The sequence below is a fragment of the Solea solea genome, chromosome 5 (assembly GCF_958295425.1).
Source record: "Solea solea chromosome 5, fSolSol10.1, whole genome shotgun sequence".
NCBI lineage: Eukaryota > Metazoa > Chordata > Actinopteri > Pleuronectiformes > Soleidae > Solea > Solea solea.
The window spans coordinates 20,662,269-20,685,309 of NC_081138.1; the positions used below are offsets into that span (position 1 = coordinate 20,662,269).

At 40.4% G+C, this 23,041-nt stretch overlaps 1 protein-coding gene and 2 long non-coding RNA genes across 4 annotated transcripts in view; 1 reads left to right on the top strand and 2 right to left on the bottom strand.

Annotated features, from left to right (window-relative positions):
• The window catches only part of LOC131459230 (thrombospondin type-1 domain-containing protein 4-like), a 51,536-nt gene extending 39,407 nt beyond the window's left edge, over positions 1 to 12,129 (top strand). Inside the window, exons 8-18 of the mRNA XM_058628774.1 lie at positions 3,424 to 3,628; positions 4,884 to 5,059; positions 5,254 to 5,350; positions 5,733 to 5,924; positions 6,055 to 6,184; positions 7,300 to 7,504; positions 7,598 to 7,771; positions 8,872 to 9,045; positions 9,160 to 9,339; positions 9,960 to 10,104; positions 10,434 to 12,129. Of these exons, the coding sequence (XP_058484757.1) occupies positions 3,424 to 3,628; positions 4,884 to 5,059; positions 5,254 to 5,350; positions 5,733 to 5,924; positions 6,055 to 6,184; positions 7,300 to 7,504; positions 7,598 to 7,771; positions 8,872 to 9,045; positions 9,160 to 9,339; positions 9,960 to 10,104; positions 10,434 to 10,576 (1,821 nt within the window). The 3' untranslated portion in view covers positions 10,577 to 12,129. The remainder of the gene's footprint in view (positions 1 to 3,423; positions 3,629 to 4,883; positions 5,060 to 5,253; positions 5,351 to 5,732; positions 5,925 to 6,054; positions 6,185 to 7,299; positions 7,505 to 7,597; positions 7,772 to 8,871; positions 9,046 to 9,159; positions 9,340 to 9,959; positions 10,105 to 10,433) is intronic.
• A 73-nt stretch (positions 12,130 to 12,202) lies between these two features.
• LOC131459238 (uncharacterized) lies at positions 12,203 to 20,325 on the bottom strand. Of its 2 annotated transcripts, XR_009240228.1 has the most exons (8): positions 19,973 to 20,325; positions 18,351 to 18,398; positions 17,740 to 17,784; positions 14,603 to 14,731; positions 14,236 to 14,374; positions 13,497 to 13,663; positions 13,079 to 13,142; positions 12,203 to 12,881 (listed from the first exon to the last, which is right to left on the bottom strand). It is a non-coding gene; the product is annotated as an uncharacterized LOC131459238 (long non-coding RNA). The 2 variants fall into 2 exon arrangements; XR_009240227.1 differs by having other exon boundaries at positions 13,079 to 13,663.
• An 865-nt stretch (positions 20,326 to 21,190) lies between these two features.
• On the bottom strand, positions 21,191 to 22,774 carry LOC131459240 (uncharacterized). Its single transcript, XR_009240229.1, has 3 exons — positions 22,499 to 22,774; positions 21,575 to 21,757; positions 21,191 to 21,441 (listed from the first exon to the last, which is right to left on the bottom strand). It is a non-coding gene; the product is annotated as an uncharacterized LOC131459240 (long non-coding RNA).
• Positions 22,775 to 23,041: the final 267 nt, after the last annotated feature.

Genomic DNA, 23,041 nt, shown 5'->3' on the forward strand with positions numbered 1-23,041 from the left:
AAAATGTAAATAAAGATCAGCAAAAGCTTTTTAGCTGAGTCATGTTTGGGCTGTTTATTTGTTACACAGTTGGAGAATTAAATCTTTGAAAGGACTCATCTTCATAGTTCATACGTGGTCTAAAATAACTGCATCGGACTAATATCGGTATCAAAATAATCGCAATTAGATATGTATTCAAAATCCTTCAGCCTGATTTCACACTGCTTTAAAATACATTTAATTCAAAATATATATTCCATACATGTTTCAAATCACTCACTAATGTTATCTTCTAATGTTATTTCTGAATTGCACACAAAAAGGGAAGTGGGGTTACGTGAAAGCCCCCTCCACTCTTTTTTTCAAGGTTCCCAGATTCACATGACCCAAAGCGTCAATAGTTTTTTAATTAACTTTTAAGAGCCGGCGATCGTTTTGCGTGAACATTTAACCCTACGTTTACAGTTCACTTTACGGTCACTGACCGTGATCGTAAGGCTCAGCTCCATGGGTCAACATTAGGTTTAGGGTCTAAGCCCTGAGTTTATTTTCAGTATTCAAACCATGAAGCAGCAAATGGGAGAAAAATGCTGCCATTATCCATCTTTAGGTCAGTGGGGAGGTTTATTTTGTGCTTCAGAAATAAAAAGACTTAAACTTACTTCTTAGAAAGTCCGTGTTGTGCCAAAAACTGTGTGTGGCTTCACTTTGTTATAAAAACAATGCAATATGGGTGAGTTTAACCCCGCTGCGTCAGGTAAAATACCATCAGGATTAACGTGACGTTGATGTTTTCAGTGAACACGAGTTTCTGTCCTGACATGTACCATGTAACCATTTCCACATGACGCTGGGTTTTAGCAACATTTTTAAAAATAATCCAGCAAAAAACAGCTCATTTTCCACCAACAGATGGTGCGCGCCACCCACAGAGAGAAGGCGACAAAAGCATTGTTGCGGTCTCAGAGTGGAGAAGCCAGAAGACCACAGTGAGATATCGGTTTCTGCTGAGGAGAGCCAGCGAGGCGCTCGCCAAAAGCGTGGTTTCGCTCACGTGTCCTGACACCAGTGACACCTCAGTTTGACAGGTTCAGGGTTAAGGTCACATTAGTCAGAAACAGCCTGCAGAGCAGACGCGACAATCTGGGGGAATTACTCAGGGCCAGATTACCACGTCGGTGTGTCGTGCTGCAAAACTGAAAAGTTTGTCCTGACAGTTCCGTGATGTTAATGCTGCAACTGTCCACATCACATCAAACTCTGTGATGATTCCTGCTCTGGAAGTGGAACATTTTATTTTCTACCAAATCAGAAAACCCTTCTTTTTTTTTTTTTTCATTCCACAGACAGATGATTTTAAACTTCTTATTCTTCTCATTTTTATTCCCCACTTCTACATTAGTATGTTTTAAATCCCCATCCACACATGCCTCGTCTAACCTCTCAGTGTCTGAGAGGAACTTTTTTTTTTCTCCCCCCTTTTCCCGGCAAATGCTGCAGAGATGCTGTCATTGTGTGTGTGTGTGTGTGTTTCCGTTTGAAGACGTTTACGGTGGGATATTGGAGATATTCATGTCACCAACAGCTTTCCTCAACTGCATTTTTATTTGTTTTCCATAGCGAATGTCTTGAAGCCAGTTAAAATTGCTCTCCGATGTGTTTTTATCATGTTTTATGCATTCTTTTATGGCAGGAAGTGCAGCATTTTGTGCTGCCTTCACTGATTCACTGATCTGTAAAGCGAGAGCATGAGACACAGCAGTGCTGCTCCGAATGTTATTGCGCCGTGTTTAGTGATTTTCATCCTGGCTTTATTCAGCCCCATGCTGTACCACGACATAATTCCACGTTGACCACAGAGGCATTTGGCAGTAGCGTTGGACTTCTTTTTTTTTTTTTTTTTATTCTAATCACCCACAGTTTGCTGTTCTTTTCCCTCATCACTTATTTCCTGTGTGGAAGGAGGCACTTCATGTTGTTTTTGGCCCAGACCAGAGTGATCTGCTACAGGAGAGAGCCAGACTCTCATCATCCCTCTTCAACTTTCTCTCCACCTTATATCTTATTGCGTTACCTCTCTTCACCTCCTTATCTTCTCTCTGCAGTCTTTATGTCTTTATGTCTTTCTCTGGCTGACTTACACCAGTGGAGATGACTTTGTAGACAGGTGCTGTAAATTTGTCCTAAAGTCTTAGCACCTCCACCACATGTGGAACTCTACAGCTACACGTTGGTCCGCCTTATATAAGTATTTGTTTTTCAATTAGCTTTGTAATGGTGCATGTAATACAGTAGCCCTGAGGGGAGGAAAAAAACACTTTTATATGTCAGCTGCAGTGAAGGCATGAGCTGAGAGTGATGTGAGCCAAGATTATCCTGAACAAAATAATTGCAATTTATAATATTATTGTGATAAAAGCTTTAAAATATATCATTTTACATTTTAAATTTTAAAAACAGATGAACTGATGTCGTTAACATTAGACAAACATAACTGACATTACAAAAAATGGTACAAAATGCTATAATGTAACAAAAATGTGTTGTTAAAATTACAAAAACATTACTAACTTTACATAAGGTGTTACAAAATTATATAATGTTACGAAAAGTGCGTTATTAACGTTACAAAAATGTCCAAGATTTTGAGATGTTACAAAAAAAAACTAGACTAGACACTAAACAAGAATCTTAAAGTTAAGATCATAATAAATCTTGAAGTCCTGAAATGATTGGAAAGATACCGCCTCCCCCTTTGTGAAACTTTAAAATAAATCACTAGGATTGCATGTTGGTTGACAGCATTTTGAAGTCAGTCACATAAAATATTACCAATTTTGCCTGATTCCCGATGATCGCAGTCCTGTAAAAGCACCACAATCAACTAAATGTGAGTGATTTCTATGGCCGTGCACAATAACATTGCATATTTTCCCCCCGTCCCTAATCATGGCATGTATTTGGAAGACAAGGTCGGCCGCTGTCCAATCACAGAGAGGCTCCATGTCATTATGTCTGTGACTCTTTGCCCAGCGTGATGCCTACTCTGCTGGTTTCCTTATTGATGGTTGTGATCTGTGTGGGACTGACTCCGGCTGGCACTTTGGCAGCCACAGCTCACTGTGTCTGAGTGTACGGTAGCCGCACCACCTGTTTGCACAGCGAGTCACTTTTACTGCCACTTTGAGTGAATTTATGGACGACTGATGTTAACTGTTCCAAATTTTTACTGTGCCCAGGTTTCTTGTAATCTATTACCACCAAGGTGACACTGAAAGCCAGGCGTCTACAGAGTTAGGAAGAAAAATGTAGTCAATAAAGTGTTTTTTTTTTTTTTTATTTGACTATCTGCACATGTTCAGTGACATATTTTATTAAAGTGTACGCTTCAGCTGTACTCATGACCTAACTAATCCTCATTTTTATCCTCTTGTTTCACAGAGTTTAGGCTGTGATGGTTACCTGGGATCAGAAAGGGTGATGGACATATGTGGAGTGTGTGGAGGGGACAACACAACCTGCCAGCTGGTCTCTGGACTCTTCCAACACAGTTTGTCTAAGATCGGCTATCACAAGATCGTGGAGATCCCTGAGGGGGCCACCAAGATCAACGTCACAGAGATGTTGAAGAGCCGGAACTACCTAGGTGCGTTAAAAAGACTTATCACAATAATATCACACAAGGGTTTCTCTACATTGAAACGTGAGATAAGGAGAACAGCGGTCCTCAATCTGCTGGTCAGGCTACTTTATGACATGTCAACAGTTTTCTTTTTGTGGTTCTTAATTTTCATAAATCCAACAAACTATTGTTCTCATATATACCTTTGTATACATATGTATATATATATATATATGTATGTATATATATATATATATAGAGTTTGCATGTTCTTTCTATGTGTGTGTGGGTTTTCTTCGTTTCCTCCCACAGTCCAAAAACATGCAGATTTGGGAATTATGATCTCTCCATGCAGTGTGCAGCCTGTGTTGTAAAAACACACTTCCCTGTTGTCTGGTGTCTTTACAGAGATGCCACAGTGGGACACGTGACGTTTGGTTGATTTCAGAAGTGACTGGAATGCCAATTCCAAATGACTGGAGTGTCAGATGTTGTTTAATGAGAATACGCGAACAGTCTTGTTTCCCCCTCGCTAGCCAATATGCATAAACCTGATTTCATTAGAGGATCCTGCTCCTCGAGCCTCCATCATCCTTTTTTTTTAATTAAGGTGAGGAATTTTACCGCCAATGATGAGCACTCGGAGGACAAGTTCATGGCCACGTAACATTTATCCTTCTGTAAGTAGAGTGAAAAAAAGAGAAAAAAATCATGCATAAAATAAGCATCGTAAACAAACGGGCTTATCATCTTAGACAATCTTCTTTAAAAAGAAAAAAGTAATTATAGGCTTTAAAAATGCAAACACGATGAGAGCAGAGAAGGATCTAACATGAGCAGCCTACTGTATCCCTCAATAGGCCTCTGTTCTACACTGTGCATTTGTAACTGTGCTTTTAGTTGTCCAAATAGTCTTTTACAAGCCTGTGTAATGTTACACCTCTAATGCCTTTCTAATGGCCTCTTGTCCTTAATCCATGAAATCAATGGAAAACATTTTGGAAGGTTCTGTTTCAGGATTTGCATGACCGACTCGCCAAGACAAACAGATTGTCACGTTCAGAAAAGAAAGTGCATGTGAGGGTGTTTATTCAGTTCCATGTAATTGCATTTTTTGGGTGGAGAATGTCCGTATGAGACCTTTCCTATAGTCCTCATTATGTCTACGGGGTTTTTATATTAAACAGTAATTATGTGGAAGGAGCTGTGGCAGTATTTTCCTTGTCATTTGAGATCTGTGTCGTCAGCGGTGATTGTGTGGTTGTTTCGTCTCGTCCAGCTCTCCGAAGCCGATCGGGGCGATCCATCATCAATGGAAACTGGGCTATTGACCGACCAGGGAAGTACGAAGGAGGGGGGACCATGTTCACCTACCGGCGTCCTAATGAAATCAGCAGCACAGCTGGGGAGTCCTTCCTCGCTGAAGGGCCCACCAATGAGATCTTGGATGTTTATGTGAGTATCAAGTCAGTTTTGACCTTAAGATTCTTTTGTAGTGAGTCTCTTACAGTTATTCTAAAAGATGTGTGGTTTTTTGCCAAGAAAAATGAGACTCTCTGAACAGATATTACATTTTGTGAGGGGAAATATTTGAAGGTCATGTGTGTTATTTTAGGATTGTTGACTGGGTCTCGTCTACTTTCCCTCAGATGATCTTCCAGCAGCCGAACCCTGGTGTTCATTACGAGTACATTCTCCCCTCTGAGAATGCAGTGGGGCCTCAGCAACCAAACCACAGAACAGAAGGTAAACGAGACTCACTTTTTTTTTTTTTTTACAAATCCTATGTTTACGGGATGGTAGAAGTTATAGTGTGTATTATCATAGCTTTTCCTGGGGGTTCAATACGTTTTATTGACAAAGAGATGAAAGAATCCTGAAATGAACAAAAAGGAACATTAGTTCCAGTCTCGGGCGTGATCTGAGAAGAGAAATGTAGACAAAGGTTTAATCAAACAGGAGCAAACAGGAGTTTTGGGTGACAAAGAGGAAAAAGGTTTAACGGAATTGAATTCATCTAAGTTAAATGTATATGTATTTCCTAGAATTATGCCGTTTATTTTAAGAATCAATTCATTGTTTTTTTTCTTTGGACGTCTGGAAACATTGATTCACTCCCCCATTTTAGGGAACACTGTGACAGAGCCAGGGTCACATGACCACCACAGCAACACTCACCAGGAAACCTTTGACACAGCAGGTGGAGAGAGGATTCCTCCTCCTCCTCCTCCTCTCCCCGACAACCAGGTGCCAACTCGTCAGAGGGACTACAACTGGAAACTGGCCGGTGTCACGGAGTGCAGCGCCTCCTGTGGTAAAGGTAGGAAAACACAGCTTGTGTTGCATGAACATTCAGAAATGCTAATAATGTGAATAAGAATTCACAAGTTTCGGAATATATGGAAGAATAAGCAGCTACATTTGTGAGCAGTACTTTTTGTCCCTTTTAGGATTCAGATACTCCGTCTTTCAGTGCGTCCACCGACTGAACCATGTCCAGGTGTCGGATGCTTTGTGCGACAGCAGCAGCAGGCCGTCTCCGCAGGAAGAGGCTTGCAACCTGCAGCCCTGTCCAGCATTGTGAGACACCCATCACATTTCTGACCACTGCTACACATACACAAATAATATACACATTATTGATCATGAGCCCTTGATAAATGTGAAATAAATTACACTAACTTAGCTTGAACATGCTTCATAATCCCTACATTTTTTAAATATAGGCTTAAAAGGCATTGTAATTGTACATGTGTTGCTTATTATCTTAAATGAACTATAAATGGGGTTTGTTTTGGTCAGGTCACCCTTGTAAGAGAGATTTCTATGGCAACCCTTAGAACGCAGAGCGTTTAAGTTGCTTTTTTTTTACTATGTTTAAAACGTATATACAGAGACTATAAGAATGTGCAATATAGAGTGTCTTTTATCCTTTTTTCAGCACAACCTATGGGCAATCTGATGGAAAACTTTTATTTTATTTTATTTTATTTTTTTAAATCGGAATTGAATTTGTGCAATTTGGAAATATGTCAAAGTTGGCTTGGCTCATTTTATGAACAAAAATAAAGGAAAAACGGTCTATTCTGTCATTTCTGCACAATTATCGCTACTCCTGTTTGTTTTTTAAATACACAATATCATCATTTTGACGCAATAACACATAATAACACAAAGCCTAAAGATGTGACCTATAAACAAACACCCCAGGATGTTCATATAAGGAGTTGTGTATTATTCCCATGGCAATTGTGCGGTGTGTGTTTATAGGTCACACATTCAGCCTTTAAAAATGCTTATTACATTTTTAAATGTTGTTGTGTCAAAGTTATGAATCCTTTTATACTTCCATTTTTAGTAGTGATATAAAGTAACACTAATTGATGATAAATGACCGCCTTTCTTTTCTTTTTGTTCATAAAATGATAAAAATGTATGTTTAAACATAGTAATGGAAGTGTTCTAAGTGTTAAGGGACTACCTTGTTAAATAAAGTTTAAAAAGCGTTAATTAAATTAATATCCAACCATCAGAACATTATATTTCTATGCTTAAATTATATACAGGTAATTTCACTACATTACTACTTTCAAAATGAGCCGGAGCACATCTCCAAATGCACAAAAGAACAACAAGACACACAAAGAAAATACATCTCACCCACCAGCAAACTCCTGTGATTTCCTCCTGAGCAGCTGGGACATTGGAGAGTGGTCAGAATGCAGCAAGACCTGTGGCCTGGGCATGCAACATCGACAGGTTCTGTGTCGCCAGGTGTACGCGAACCGTACCCTCAACGTCCACACGAGCCACTGCCGACACCTGGAGCAGCCAGAAACTGCCAGCACCTGCCAGCTGAAGATCTGCAGCGAGTGGCAGACCCGCACCGACTGGACTTCTGTGAGTAGCTACTGACAGTGAGCGGTGGTGACATCCTTCAGACTGGAGCGTCTTTTCTCGACAATATCAACCACGCGGCTTGTGTCTCTGCAGTGCTCTGTGCCGTGTGGGCTGGGTCAAAGGTCAAGGGAGGTACGCTGCGTCAGCAACGTGGGCGACTTTGTGCCAGATGAGGAATGCAACATGAATCTGCGGCCCGTCGATGTAGAGAACTGTGACATGGGAGCCTGCGCCAAGAGCTGGTTTTACACTGAATGGGGCAACACGGTAAGTGTGAAGTCAGTGGGAGACACAGCAATGTTCATTCATTACTGATAAGAGTGGTAGTTCTTATTGTATAGGTTTGTCTTCATGCGTCTAAAAAGACACTAAAATGATCTTTGATAAAGGCTCAAAGGTAGTTAAGCTTGGACAAGACTGTAATTCTCTGCCTAGATAATGATGACAAAAGACGCTCCTCTACTTTTGTCTGCACTCTTCTTTTGTGCGAGTGTTGCTTTCATCAAAAGACCCGTCAAGTACAATTAAACAGTACAATTAAACAGTACAATTAAAGTACGGTGCTGAGATTTGGGGTAACAACTACATTACCACACTTTGACAACTAACTATTCTTCAAAAACGATGATTATTAAGAATATCACTCATCTGGAACACCTGAAAATATACAGAAACTGATCCGCAGTCAAGATGGGGATCACAATTAAGGGAATAATCTTAACTTCAAAATGTTTAAAAGGAAATATAAAGTTTGAATTCTTAGGAAATATAGAAATGATGTGAATGTTTCATTCTCTGTATATAATATGTGACACATTGACTTACAAATACAGTAATTGAGGGGAAGCAGACTATTTCTGCTATGTAATAATGTATTGGAAATAAATAAGGGAGCTAAGAAGTCATACTTCTTCTCAGTCCTTTACTTGCCTACCACTTCTTTGTGGTGCTTCCTTTGTTGTGTTATACATTTGTGTTTGCATATTTAAAAAAAACAAAAACATTGTACTAATCTTCACTAACTAGATCAAAAGTAGAAATTAATACAAGCAACTTGTAGTATCAGAGCCTTAGTAAACACTCTAACACCCTTACTGTCAATATTAATAAGAATAATAAGAGCTGTGGAGCGAGAGAATAGTGCATTTTTAACAGGACTAAATACAGAAATGAAGTTACTGCAGGGTAAGGGGAGATAGCAGCACTAAACAGATGACAAGGAAACAAATGAACACATCTCATTGTCATGCAATGATAAAACCACTGAGCTACACAGCATCATTTTGGAAATGTGCCACTGAAACTGTTCTCTATTGTGGTGATGGCCGAACAATATGAAGCTGTACTTAACGCTGTTCACTCCACAGTGCTCTGCTGAATGTGGGATGGGTGTTCGGACGAGGGGAGTCCTCTGCCTGACCAACCACGTCGGCAGCCTTCCTCTGGAGGGTTGTGGCAACGAGCAGCCCCCAGATTCTCAGGTCTGCAACAACGGCCCCTGTGAGAATCGCATCGAGTGGTTCACTGGCCCCTGGAGCCAGGTATGAAAATGACAGGAAGTCACAGTGGACGTCGTCCAAACACGATTTGTCTCACCTCGGCTGCATTTAAATCGAATCCATGTGAGCTCTGTGTTGTTGTCGTCTGTGATGCAGTGCTCTGCAGAGTGTGGTGCAGGCAGCCAGCAGAGGTCAGTGGTGTGTCTGATGAGGTCAGATGAAGGGTTCGCCATCATGCCCCTGTATGAGTGCTCCTCCCTGGAGCGACCCCTCAGCCAGCAGAGCTGCAACCTGAAAGCCTGTGGAGCAAAGTGGTACCACACTGACTGGAGTGCTGTGAGTAAGACATGAAACCCTCTCACCCCCCTCATCATAATAACAAGTATGATCTTATTTATTTAGCACTAAAAAAAAAAAGCGAAACAGGAGACTCAAGGGCAAAATGGTATGAAATCAGAACACCAAATGTCATATTAAATAAAAACAATAGAACAATAAAAACAAAAATATATTACATGAGAGCAAGTATGAGCAAATGCAAAAATAAAGATTTAAAAAAAAAAGGAAAATAATAGAAATATTAAAAGACAAGATTATTAATTAATTAATAAAACAGCTAATCCTCAAACTTTGCTCAATTTGACCATAAAAGGACCATAAAGTTCCCTGTAACTAAGTGCTTTTGTCCATTTTTCCAGAATAATGTTGAGCGTCTGGCAGTTATTTACAATTTGTACCAAAGTGTTGTCAGCAATGCACTCGTGGTGTTAAAAGGTCAAAACGTCAAAAGGCATCACATAAAGTAATCTGGGGCTATGACAGAATTTTAAAGCAGCTGTCATTAGCCTTTGAATTCAACTGTTCTCGCACTCTGAGCCTGGAGCCTTGAGGTACAAGACATTTTAGTGTCAGCAGTGGACCACATTCACCAGACTCTCTGACTCCTCTTCTTCCAGTGTTCAAAAACATGTGAGGGAGGTTTCCGTGTGCGGGAGGTGCGCTGCCTGTCAGACGACATGCAGTCCAGCGAGGGCTGTGACGAGCTGCTGCGACCGGCAGAGAAGGAGGACTGCAACCCAGAGCCCTGTATACCCTACATAGGTCAGTGGAGGGTTATCTGGAGCTTTTATTTACCAAGATGAACGTTACTGTTATTATTGTTAAAGCTCCACTATGTAACATCTGTCGCCAAGACAAACAGACTTACCCCATGCCTCAGGTGAGAGCTTTTAATTTGGGTATCTCACAACCTCATAACCTCATTTTTGTTTCAGAAAACTGGGGTTAATTCCTTAACCTATAGTTCTCTTTCAACATTTGTGTCACCTAACTTATGTTTGAGAGAACCTGGGATAATTAATCCTTAATCAGGATTGAGTAAACATCATACCGTATTCACTACAAAGACTTTTTCTTTTCTTTTCTTTTAGATGACAACTGCAAGGACAAGTACTTCAACTGCAACGTGGTGGTCCAGGCTCGCCTCTGCGTGTACGATTACTACAAGATGACGTGCTGCGCTTCGTGCTCGCTAGAGGCCCACAAACAGTCAATGAATCGGGGCCGCAGTTAGCACTTTTTTTATTTTTTTACAAGTGTACCTCAGCGCCATGTCGGGCCAGACTTGGTACCTGCTGTAGAGGCACTCTGGTCCTGTGTCAGCCAGGGAAGTGGACTGGCTGGATATTGCCTAAAAAGGACATGTGTTTTGTTTGCCAAGGATGGAAACTAAAAGGAGCATTTCTGCCCGGCTCGGTTGGAGACAGCGATCGGAGGAAAGGCATATCTCAGAACAGTAAAGGACGGACACCCAGTAGGCAGCAGATAAAACGAGACCTGGTGAGGGTGGGAAAGAAACCTAGAAAAATGGATTTTTGGATTTTAATGGCCTCTTTTCAGAATTGTCTGTTGTTTCATGGGGAGCAGTTTGCAGCCAGCTTTACTGAAAAGGCTCTTGAAGTGGATTACCAATGAAGAGGAGAGCGTCTGTCAAAAGACGAACACGGACTACATGTCGCCTCTGAATGCGCTCTTTACAATTCTCCGCTTTATGACTCGACGTCATTTGAAAGTTGGTCCGGTCTCACCCGTTATCAACTCTTTAACGCCCACTTTGTTGACCAAAGATATGACACCTCCTACTGTGCCTCTAACCCTCCACGGTGCTGATGGTGTGTCCTTTACACGGAGACAAATAACAGACATTTGAATCCTTGTTTGCAGGTTGCTTAAGCAATCAGAGAGAGACCTCATGTGTATGCAGCCTTTGTAATATGTTTGTATATATGTATGTATGTAAGGCAAATTAAATGATAAAGGTCTTTAATAAGAGTTCTCAGTCATCTCAGCAATTGAAAAGAAAAAAGAACCCTCTTTATTTATTCGTGTGGCACCCTGCGGAGGACACTGTGGCCCCTTCTTGGTGGCAGGGATAAAAACCTTTGTTGCATTTCTCCACCAATCACAGCCTCTGAACAGAATGTAGGCATTCCACTGCCTGTGTGATCGTACAAGCAGATGGTCAGAAATCTCACAGAAGCAGCAGCAGTGAACACAAACCACATATATCCTTTGTTCTGTGGGATACGATCATTCCACCGTAAACCGTAATCCTAATATAGAATTATGCATTAAATACGATTAATATGTGTAAAGATAATACATCAGGGCAGTAGTTACTTCTGATGACCTGATGTAGTTGTAATATATATATATATATATACAGTGTATGTGAGATTGACATGATTAGTAAACCCTTGTGTCTAACAACTAAAAAAAAACTACGCACAGTACCTCTCACACGTCCGGCCTTTTGTTGTATTGAAGCTGTTTTAAGTTCCCTCCAAACTTTAATGACTTACCTCTGATCCATAAGTACTGTATACTGTATGTATCAATGTTCGAGCTCAGACTGACTCGGGCAAACATTTGAAGTCAGTCTCTGAGGGATGCTGTCATTCTCAATGTGCCATCATCACAGTGGTTCAGTATTCAACGCTTGACTGGAGTGAACGAAACACCCTGAAGCCTTTATTTTAAATTGTATGTTTTCCAGCGGTCGAATCTTGTGTTTTGTTCTGGAGATTTCACGATATAAATAAATTTACTAATTATTTGTACACGTTACAGCAGCATTGCATCGTGTTATTTTGAACAGATTCGGTTTGACATCACATTGGGTGACGACAAGACGATTTACAGGTCGCATTTGTAATAAGATGTAAAGAGAAAATGTGTTTTTTGTGGAAAAAGCTTCTGAAGGAACTATGTTTTTATTTGATTTCTGGTCAAACAGTAATCCCTTCATATAGCTCCATAGCAGTGTTGGACCAGATGCAGACAGAAATAAGATGTGAGACGTGAAGTGAGAGCCTACATGCAGAAGCAGGAATTGTTGCTTGATTAAATTACATTCAGAATCAAATTAATCAGCAACAATCAATTTAAATGACAGTAAATTATGCAAATAAAGTCAAACACTGACTAATTCACTCAAAGCGGGTTTCACAGAAGCTGCTGCTGATTTCTGTCCCTTGTGCGTGAAGAGAAAAACAAGTTAAATATCAACACTGTGCAACACAATATGATTATTTCTGTGCATGGATTTAATTTCACTTGAATCCAGAGGACTGTACAGCATTGTCCTAACCATGGAATTGTACTAATGGATGACGCTAATAGGAGCATAAGCAGAATGCCAGTGTTCGCAGCACTGCTGGTTTTAGGTTGGACAGAGCATCAATAATCTACAGGGAAGCAGACGGGGAGTAATTAGAGAACTGAGACCAACAATAGATCAGCAGAAAAAAACGTGTACCTGCTCGACTCAAAGGCTGCAGAATAAAGGTCACTGTGGTAACAAGACCTCTCTGGAATAGCTGGGGGAAAAAGAAAAAGAAACATAGTGTGGCTTTTTGGATCCACTGAGATGGACACGGGGAAGCAATACAACACTTTGAATATGAATGATTTAAACTTAAGAGAACAGTCTCAAAATAATGAACATAAGATTGGCTGCTCAACATAATTATTTGTGCATGGAAAAGTCAATCAGTGGCAGGAAAATTGCCCCTACCTCTTTTTTGCTCAAACAGTCCCTGAGGGAGGTTAAGTTCTTCACCAATGGGATGTCCCCATTCCTGCAAAAGCATTTTAACCAACTGAGCAAGATAAGATAGTTAATAGCATATTATCTGAGGCACACAAATTCATTTAGCATAATGTGAACTCCCACTGCAGATGCAACGTCTAATAGAATATGATGGATGTGATGACCTTTGTACAGGCCTCTTCAGCTTTATCATATCATCATGTGATGTGCCTGCCGGAGCATAGAGGTGCCGAGTTGTCATGTTCACCTGGGTGTCATGATCTCTTAACAGTTGAGACATATGGGCCATGGAGGACATTCTGAAAGGATTTCAACAGGCAGCTGGCCTCAGACACCTGAGGATTACTAATGGTTCCATGAATGAATTAAAGCATCCACTTACTGAATGTAATGCATGTTCCAGAATCCACTCTAGTCCTGCCTTCCTCAAAAGAGGATGTGTGTTTGTGAAACTGCCGAAATCACTGACTTTGGCACCATTTATTTGGCTTTCAGCTCTTTGCACTATGTCCACAGGGTGTCATCAATCAGCCAGTGTACATTATTTGTCTGAGAACACAGGGAGACAGAGGTTTGGTTGGCAGACTTGTCATGAAGCATTATCCACAGTGTAACATCATGCTTCATAATGTACGTCCTGTCTCACTGGCGAAACCAATTATTTTTAAGATGACGAACCTAAAAGTGACATTCATTAATTGTGATGTTTTAAGACGCGAGAATGACGTTGTGATTTCAGATTTAAAGCCAAACTGTGACATTTCAGTGACGATATTTTCAGAATTTCAGAGACTAGCAGAGTCGGGGATCAAACCCTAACCTTCCGTTCTGCTGTCCAACACTTAGAAGCTCCACTGGATATCCTGTGGGTCCAATATGTTTGTATGTAGCTATCAGACATACATGGCACCATGTGTTCTGACAAGATTTCACATTCCCATCACTCCTGCTTGCATCCCAAATCTGTTCCTGCAGCTTGCCCCCTCTCTGTTCCCCCCTCTCAATTCTGCACCAAATAATTGATGACACATCAATATTGGACAAACATGAGTGGGTTTTCTTCATTTTGTGTCTACCAGAGGATTGTGCTATGGGCAATCTTAAGAGTCCTCTCTTCTCACCTCAGGGTAGCCTCCAACATTGTGCATGTGATGCCCAGCAGGTGTCCCCAGTCCACGGGGCATGAAGACGTCGTCCACACTGCCATTCAGGATGTCAATCTTTACCAACTCCTCCAGGTCATGTCAGTCCACTTCCCACCTTCAAAACAGAACAAAACAGACTCTTTTTTTTATCCAAACTACAGGTTTTATAGCTTCTAAGACTCATGTATGTATGAGGGTTTGTAAGTGAACAAAAATGTCTGGAGAGTCACAAGAGATATTTTTTACTTCACTTTAAAAGGACTTTAAAGGACCAAGCTCTTCTCAGGCCATAGATATGAAACTGAATTGTTGTTTATTAATGTGTTGACAAAGAGATGATGACCTGGTTTGAGAGGACTTGAGGACAGCCTTGTAAATAGCCCTCTGGTCATGAGTGAACTGGCCGTCTTCTGGGAAGGAGCAGGTGATGTCTGATGTGTAGCGGTGGTACTCTCCACCCATGTGAAACAAACTGCAGGAGACAGCAATAAAAGGGATAAACAAATCGAATGGATTCCTTGGGGCTGTTTATGATGGAACAATTGGGTTGCCTTGTGAGAAAGTGGCGGCTGCAACCATTGATGGTGGAGCCAATAGTATAACATTTCCCCCATCGCTCCCTCTTTTCCATGACAAGCCATGATACACCTCTAAGAATGAATGCATTAAAATCATGACCCAAATGCTCCTGTGTGCTTCATACAGCCTGTTCTGGAAATGGAGCTCTGGCAGGACCTGGGCCTAATCTTGGTGACTCCCTGGTGTCTGGTGAGCGTGCTGACGTGATGAGGCCCAGCTTCCATTTTGCAGCAACCTTCTTCCAAATGTGAATAGAGAACTTAATCCTGGATTATTACAAAAAGTTCTGGTTAAGGGACATCAGGGACTAATCAACAGCAGCTGGGTCGCTTGGGTAAGGGAGTCTGATGCTGTGAGACCCGAAAAACACACACTGATGATACTTCCGAGCACATCCACACACTGAGACGCCCACAGTTCGGAATCTGCACCTTGTACACGGCATACACTCAAAGGTGTAAAAAACACACTGGACCAGGAGCTGCAGCTAATTGCTCTTTTCACTTCACACTTTCCTAAGATTTTATGGATATAAGTTTTTTTCTCCTAAAGTAGAAGAACTTGGTACCTCATCCGATCACACATCATCTACCTTAAAGGCATGCATACACGGGTCTATGATATCCCACAGCTCATTTCTCTCCTTCAGAGAACAGAAGTTACTGTTGTGACATCTTGTTTGATTTGGCACATGGAAAACTGACATAACAGCTCCCCCTGTAGGAGAACATGTAGAGTTATTATGTGAGATACAAGTCATAGCTGTAAGTGCCTATATCCAAAAAACTGCATTAAGGTCATCATTGATTGTCTTGTCATTAGGAGCCCCAGGATGGCCGTAGAAGATGACAGATGAATTATGGCCCCTGGTATGAGCATGTAATGACTTGATTAAAAAAATATACTCATTATGCAGAAGGAAACCATCTACACTAAAAAAATGGTAGCTGAATTGAATTTGACTTAAAGAACATTGCTACTAAAATATTTAAATGAAATAGGGTCTGTCAGGACATTCTTCTTCATTTTCAAGCTTTTAATTTGCACAGGACAATGTGTCCCATCCTTGATCACGTAATCCATATGAGCTGCTCATTAGACATGGCCTTTAATACGAAAGCGCAGAGAATAATGAGTAACATTTTAAAATGCTTCACCAATAGTGATGCTGCTTGCTGGCAGTCACACTACAGAGAGGAAAGTGATGTGCCGTTTTGGCAATTAAGACAATAACTCAGGAAAAAAAGGAGGTAAATAAATTAATAAAGTGTGGCGCTTCCCTCCTTTAGTGTAGCAGTAGTGCTGAAACAGACTGGACAACATTCAGAGAAAGGAAACATAATGCTTACAAAACGTCCATCCATTCATCCCATGCACAAAGTAAAATGCCCTCAGACATTTTCTGTGGCTTTCTGTTTTTACTGGACAGAGAAGGTGAAAACTGAAAAACTACTGAAATGGATGGCTTTGAGAACACATGGGTAAAACACCCTCTCACCACACACACACAGCCTAAAACAAAGCATTATCCCTGACCTTAAACATAACCACAATTTAAATCTTAGCCCCAATCTTAAACAGTTCCTCAGAAATTAGCTTCTGCCTCATTAGGACCACGTTTGGTCCCCATTAGAACTACTGGTTCTGACAAGGTCAGTGTTTATGCCAAAGAAGGTCCTAAAGAACTTGGCTGCTTGAGGTTTTAGTAAAGGATTAATGTTACAGTTTACAGCGTAGAGGTCAGAGGCCATCTCTGTTAACTTCTAGCATATAAACAGCTCATAGCCTTAGAGGATCCTGACATCTTTGATTCCTTTGTGCCCATTTTAACTCAATTTCAGGCTGTGGACCTCTCAGTGTTATTTATTGTCTGGAATTGTAGACAGATGTAGTAGCTTCACTGGAAATCCTGTTGGTGTAGCGCAAAACCTCTAGCTCCATCTCAGTCTTGATGAGACGGCTGCAGACAGACAGAAACAAGAACTCAGAATCCATACAACTCCATACATACAAAACTAGAAATGCAATGAGGGACGTTCGACCCCCTGCATTTCATTTTTTAAGTGAATAATTAGAGAATATTTGTTTTCTAACTGAAAAGTAAGCCATGTCATTTGTATATGTGCCTTCAATGAATTTCCAGAGCATTAGCATTAGGCCAACATTTTGATCCTCTCTGTGAATTTTCACATCAAACTGGTGAAGAGGCTTGGGAGTCCTGTTCATTTCTGAGGATAGGGATGTCTGCTGGGATGATGACAACGTTAGATGACCTCAAGAAGAAAATGTATGGATAATACAGACCAATTAAAACGGCCATTGTTATCACAGTAACAGTCAGATGTGCCTGTGGAAAATATACCGGTACCTCTCAGGTGTATGTCTTCAAATGTCTTTGAATATGTTTTTTAAAACAGTATTTGATTCAAACCAACATCATAATAAAACTGATGATGTATCTTTGATTTATTTGTTTACAAGCAACAGCTGGACTCACATTAAATACTCACACCGGGGAGACTAAATAAAAACACAATGCAGTGGTATCCAACAGCAACAATAATGAAAGTTATAAAAAAGAAACATTAAAAAGAGAAACAATGAGCTGTGGCGAGAAGAAGAAGGAGGGAAAAACAAGTCTTTCTCCCCAGGAGTTGTGCCTGAAAAGAGTCCCTCCTCGTTTGAGAAAATATCAATTCATCTAGAGGGTGCAAAGTCTAATGCCAAGGACAACAAGGCAAGCACGAAGTCCATTACAGCCTTGTAGCTTCTGACTCTCAGGGGAGGCAAAACAACATGACTGGGCCGATGTAATTGGAGTGGTTGTGTATTAACAATAGCTCACTCTGTCTGGAAAATGTAAACACTATCTGTATGCTGAGTTAAGTTTTAATCACTTACCATTCCAAAATGATTGGGTGGAAGACAGTGTTGTTTACTTGGAACCTGGTTGAAAAAACAAGAAATAGCAGCATTATAAGTTCCTGATGTAGACTTTTCAAAGTAGCTCCTTACAGAGTGTAATATATGCAGTTAAAAAATAAATAAACATGGGTTGGGTTGGTTTCATCTGCAACAATCAATATGCAAGAAAGTCTGTTGTATCCTTGTTTACAACAGACCCTAATTTCCCCACCTCACACTACCAAGAAAGTAAATTGACATTAAAGCAAATGATACCAAATAAACACACCGACTAATTCCTTCAAAGGAGGCTCCACGGCAGATTCTCCCACTATCTGTATTCTGTCCTCGCAGCAAGGAAAGAAAAACTTTGTAGAAAAAAATTCGTAACATCACCACCAATGGCATTCAAACGCAAACATTGTTCAGTTTACATTCGTAATTATCTATTTCATGATTTTACAGCTGATTGTAATAAGTGTATAAAATCCTCACACACCACATATGCTGATTTTCTCTTGCGTTATATATCTGCTATTTATATTCAGTAAATCTGTATATACACTGGCTATGATCAGATGAGAATGTGTATTATGTGTAATGCATACCAGTGTTAGGAGAACTGCTGGTGTCAGGTTGGACAGGACATCAGCAATCTGCAGGAGAGCGGGAAAGGAGCCGTTAGAAGTCCGAGACAACACAGTAGAGAAGCAGAATCAACAAGCATCCTCCTTCTAATCTCAGCCTACTTAATGAAGGTCACTCTGTCAGGTGTCATTGTGGCTGCATGGTCTGTCCGATAGTCAGTGGCATTAGCTTCCAACAATCCAAATGCCAGATTCCTGACTCTGTGTCCACTGTTACCACATCCTTACAAAAAATTGATTTTGCTCATTGTTCTTTTATTAATCAACTGTGATTCGATAGGTCATTGATCAGCCATAGCAATAAGTGCAAAATGCTGCAGTCAACGGTTTATAAAGTTAACTATAGACTATATGTTGAGCAAACAGCATCTGTGTGCAACTTCCAACAGAGATTTGTTTTCTTTTCATTTTTGTAGATCCATCTGTGTCCAAACTGAATCCTCCAGCAATTGCCTGACTTCATTTATACAACAGTACAAACATGTGCAGAGGCAGTACTGTATGATTTGTACACCACTTTACATCCTCTCAACCTGTGCCTAATTAGTCAATCTAACACCTTAGGCAGTCGGGGAGATGTAAGAACACTTCAAATCAGCAAGCTGAAAGCTGCTATATTGTGAGCTTAGTATCCCTTCATTCATTCATTTGAGATCCATTCTTTCACAGCAGTGAAACTGATTGCTTAACACCCCGAGAGTATAAAGCTGTTGATATAGCAGTTCCGCTTCAACCACTATATCCTCTTTAGAATCACAGGGGAAGTTGGAGCTGATCTCAGCTGACAAAGGGCAAGAGACAGGGTGAAATGAAGAATGGGATGTTAAAGTAAGAGAGTGGAGCTGCTCCTGGTCACGAACATAACACAACATTCTAAATAAAGGTCCCCACAGGTCTTTGCTTAAATGTGCTAACTGATGAAATCAGTATGATGGCCCATATTATGAACTGCCCCTACAACTTATTCATCCTCTTGTGCATTTCTATTTCAGTCCCTTTGAGTGTGTTTTGTTGGTTGGTATAAACGATGCAGCTCCACGAACTGGGCCAAAGTGTATCTGGTGCCACCTTACAGTATAACCTCTGCCAAGGAGGTTGTTTGAGGTGTCACTCGTCTGCCTTCCCGTTAGCAAAATGATTCAAAAACGACCAAAATGATGTCCATGAAATTGTATAGCGGGTGCCTGAAGGTTTAAATAAGAGAAGAATGTACAACGCCGGGTTGCAGGAAAGATGTCATTTTATAGCCGCGTGACTTTATCAAGGTTCAGTTACTGTACTGTAGGGGAAAACGGTCACACACAACACAGGCTTCAGAGACCAACACCAACAAAGACTTCCATCCCATGTGTATTGCATCTCATCAACAGCAGATCCTGTCAACAGACTCAAAACACACGACTAGTACAGAAGAGTTCAGTAAACAAGCTCAAGAATTGAATTATAGTTTCGTAATACACTTGCTGTAAATGGTGCACGGAAACACTTGCAAGTGGGTAGAGGAGGAGGTGGAAGTGCTGCAAGATCACCTAGGGTGATATGGGCATGGTTTTTGATAATTACTCGTTTTGATAGAAACTCACTCTCCCATCCGAGTGGCATAGCTTTCAGGCAGTTTGGGAACAAGAAGGATGGATTTCCCAGAGTCCACATCAATGGCTCCATAACAGTCAGGCTCCGTTACTCCAAAAGCCCAGTGGAAAAAAAGACTCCTACACAAGTGAAACAATCAGCGAGGATTTTAGTGAAGGAAACTAGAACAGTCAGCTAGAAAGGAAGCACAGTGTCAGCACATCCTGGTCACATTCTTATAAGAGAAAAAATAAGATGTCCCATTTTAGTTGTATTTATTGAAGTAAATATAAAAACATAACTCAATAACAACAACAACAAAGTTTTAATATATCCTTTGATTTATGTTCAAATCCATCTCAAGTCTGAAAAATAGTGAGATCATGAATACTACTGTTTTGTATTTTTTTTAGAGAGTCACCCTCAGTGTCTGACAAACATTAGCCAAGAAAAAGTTGATAAAACATTTGAAGAGTTGCGTAAAGGCCCACTGAAAGTGCTGCATATTCACTATTCACCACGCAGCATTGTGAGTTCAATAAATGAGCCAATAAATCAATGTGATAAAGTATGCAGTACGTATGCATTTTTCTCGAGTGTACATCTTATTCATCATTGTTTCCATTTTCCATCCATGCTGTCATTTATTCATTTTCTCCTGCTCTGTGGAATAAAGAGAAATTATTCTTTAAAAAAACAAACAAAAAAAAAACAGCTTACTGCCTAAATGTGTAGAAAGTATCAATAGCTGGTACCAGAGTGGACATTCTTAAAATATAAACAAATGTCTGTTACATTCAGACCATTTTCAAATGAGTTCACACAATGTTGGTTACGCCTGTTAGTTCCACATGACTCTCTCTGTGTATCTCAGTATAGTTGTGTTCTGTTTTGTGCATGAGTGTTTTTTTTGTTGACTAAGGTGGAAGCATAAAAGTTATGCTAGCAAAGCAAAAATGGCAGCAAACTTTGAGGAATTACACCCACTTATCTGAAACATGAGTGAATGGTTGGAATATAGGCCTATAGTTGTCCTTTTCAGAAAGCTCTGCAGGCTCACCGGAGGAGTGGGTAAAGTCTGATTGCACTGCCGCCTCCTTAGCTGAAAATGCCAAGAAGCACTCGCAAAGTTTCCTCTACTTCCTCACAGTCCTCCTGACTCGTGCAGACAGCCTGTCTCTCTCTGTTTCTCTGAGTAAGTGTGTGTGTGTCACAAAGCTGCACTTGGACAAAACGTGTCTTCCTCAACAGTCTGTGGTCAGTCACTGCAGAAGCTCAGTTTATCTGATTTTTTTGTTTTTGAGCTTAAGGTAACCATAGCTGCTGAGAAACTATCAGAAAAAAGGGATACAGTGTTTTTGATTCACACTGGGGTTTCAAATTGAATGCAGGGTTTAAGATACTGTACCTGGACAGGCTTGTCTTTCCAGATCAAGAGAGGAGATGAACCAGGACATGTGGAACATCAACACACAAATGGCTTGGGAGGAAGTGGGTTATGGATGAAAGAATGAATAAATAAATAATACATAATAATAAAAATATATATATATATTTATATATATATATTTTTTTATAATAATAAATAAAAGATCTAACTGAAGATAACCTACCTGCCTGAAAAAGGAGGTCTGTGTCTGTGCCTCTGCTTCTACTCCCCTCCCTGCAGCACCACTGCTGACTTTGGCTTTACTCCATCATTGGCTTTCAGCCCTTTGCACAGGCTTTGTCGGTTTTCAGAAAAAAAAAGGGCAGCAGACACCCTCAGGGTGTCATTACCGAGCAAGAAGACAGGCCTAAACAAAGGGAGATGGTATATTAAGTGACAGAGAGAAGGTAGAGACGATGGAGAAGAGCAGAAAGGACGGGTCGATGCTAGATAGTAGAGTGTGGGTACAAGTGCATTTCTCCTGCACGCTAGCTGTGTGTGCTTTTCTTTACATTCTGGGATGAATAGTGTTTGCAGGGGTAGCTGTGTGGACAAAGTATCAGTGAAGTATCTTTATAACAGAGTTCATTTTTCATGACAAAATAATCTCCATGAAATTTTATAGGGGGTCCCCAAAGGTTTAAATAAGAGAACAATGAGCAAAGCCTATAGGTAAAATGTAATTTTCCTGAGTCAAGTGCCATTAGTGCCAGAGTGAATATATAAAATAAATACCATATCACAGAGGGGTCCAGGGATCACAAAGTAAACATCACAAGTCAAATGTTTGGAACCAAAGGTTTAGCCACTATACTCTCATAATTGCACTCTTTGATTGAAGATATGATTGAACTGCAGGTATTATTACCACTTAAAAAAATGAAGTTCGGAAGCTGAACAGACAATGGTTTTACTACAGTCTTGGCAAAGCTGCAAAGTGACGCAGCGGTTCATTTGCCTGAAGCGAAGTGAAAAGTTAAAGTACAGCCAGCTAGAGCTAAAAATAATAATAATAATAATAATACTAATAATAATAATAATAATAATAATAAAAAAACAACAAATTTTTTCCAGTCAAAGCTGTCAGGAAAGAGAAGAGAGAACTCACTTTGGTGCAGCAGCCATGACGATAACCGAGGACATATTACTGTCACGTGACAGCGACGTTAAAGTTGAGTCTGACATAGTTGTCCTGCTTCGACCGTGAAGTTGTATTGAGCGTATATTTGTGAGAAGCCTTTCTTGCTCTGTTTTGTTCCCAACTTTGAGTTTCCTTTACAAAATCCTACAGCGAAAGCAAATACCGTTACACACGAATAACACAAGAAATAGTGGCCAGACTAGATGCTCAGTGGCCCCAAGGTCATTTGTGTTTGATAGCCCTGATCTTAACAATGCAATCCTACTGTGCAGCACTGAAAATACTGCTGGAATTTCTTCTCTAAATGTGACATAAGTGTGGTATTGGCACAGGAAAAAGCAGCAAGATGAGAACAAAACAGAACTGTTGTCATGGCAAAGACATCAATGTTTACTTGGAGGACGCTTGAACTTTGAATTGTGGGGTAGCATCTTTACATCTCTCAGTGTACAGCCTGCTGGAAATGATACAATCATTAGAAGAAATGAATAATTCTGCATAACATATAAC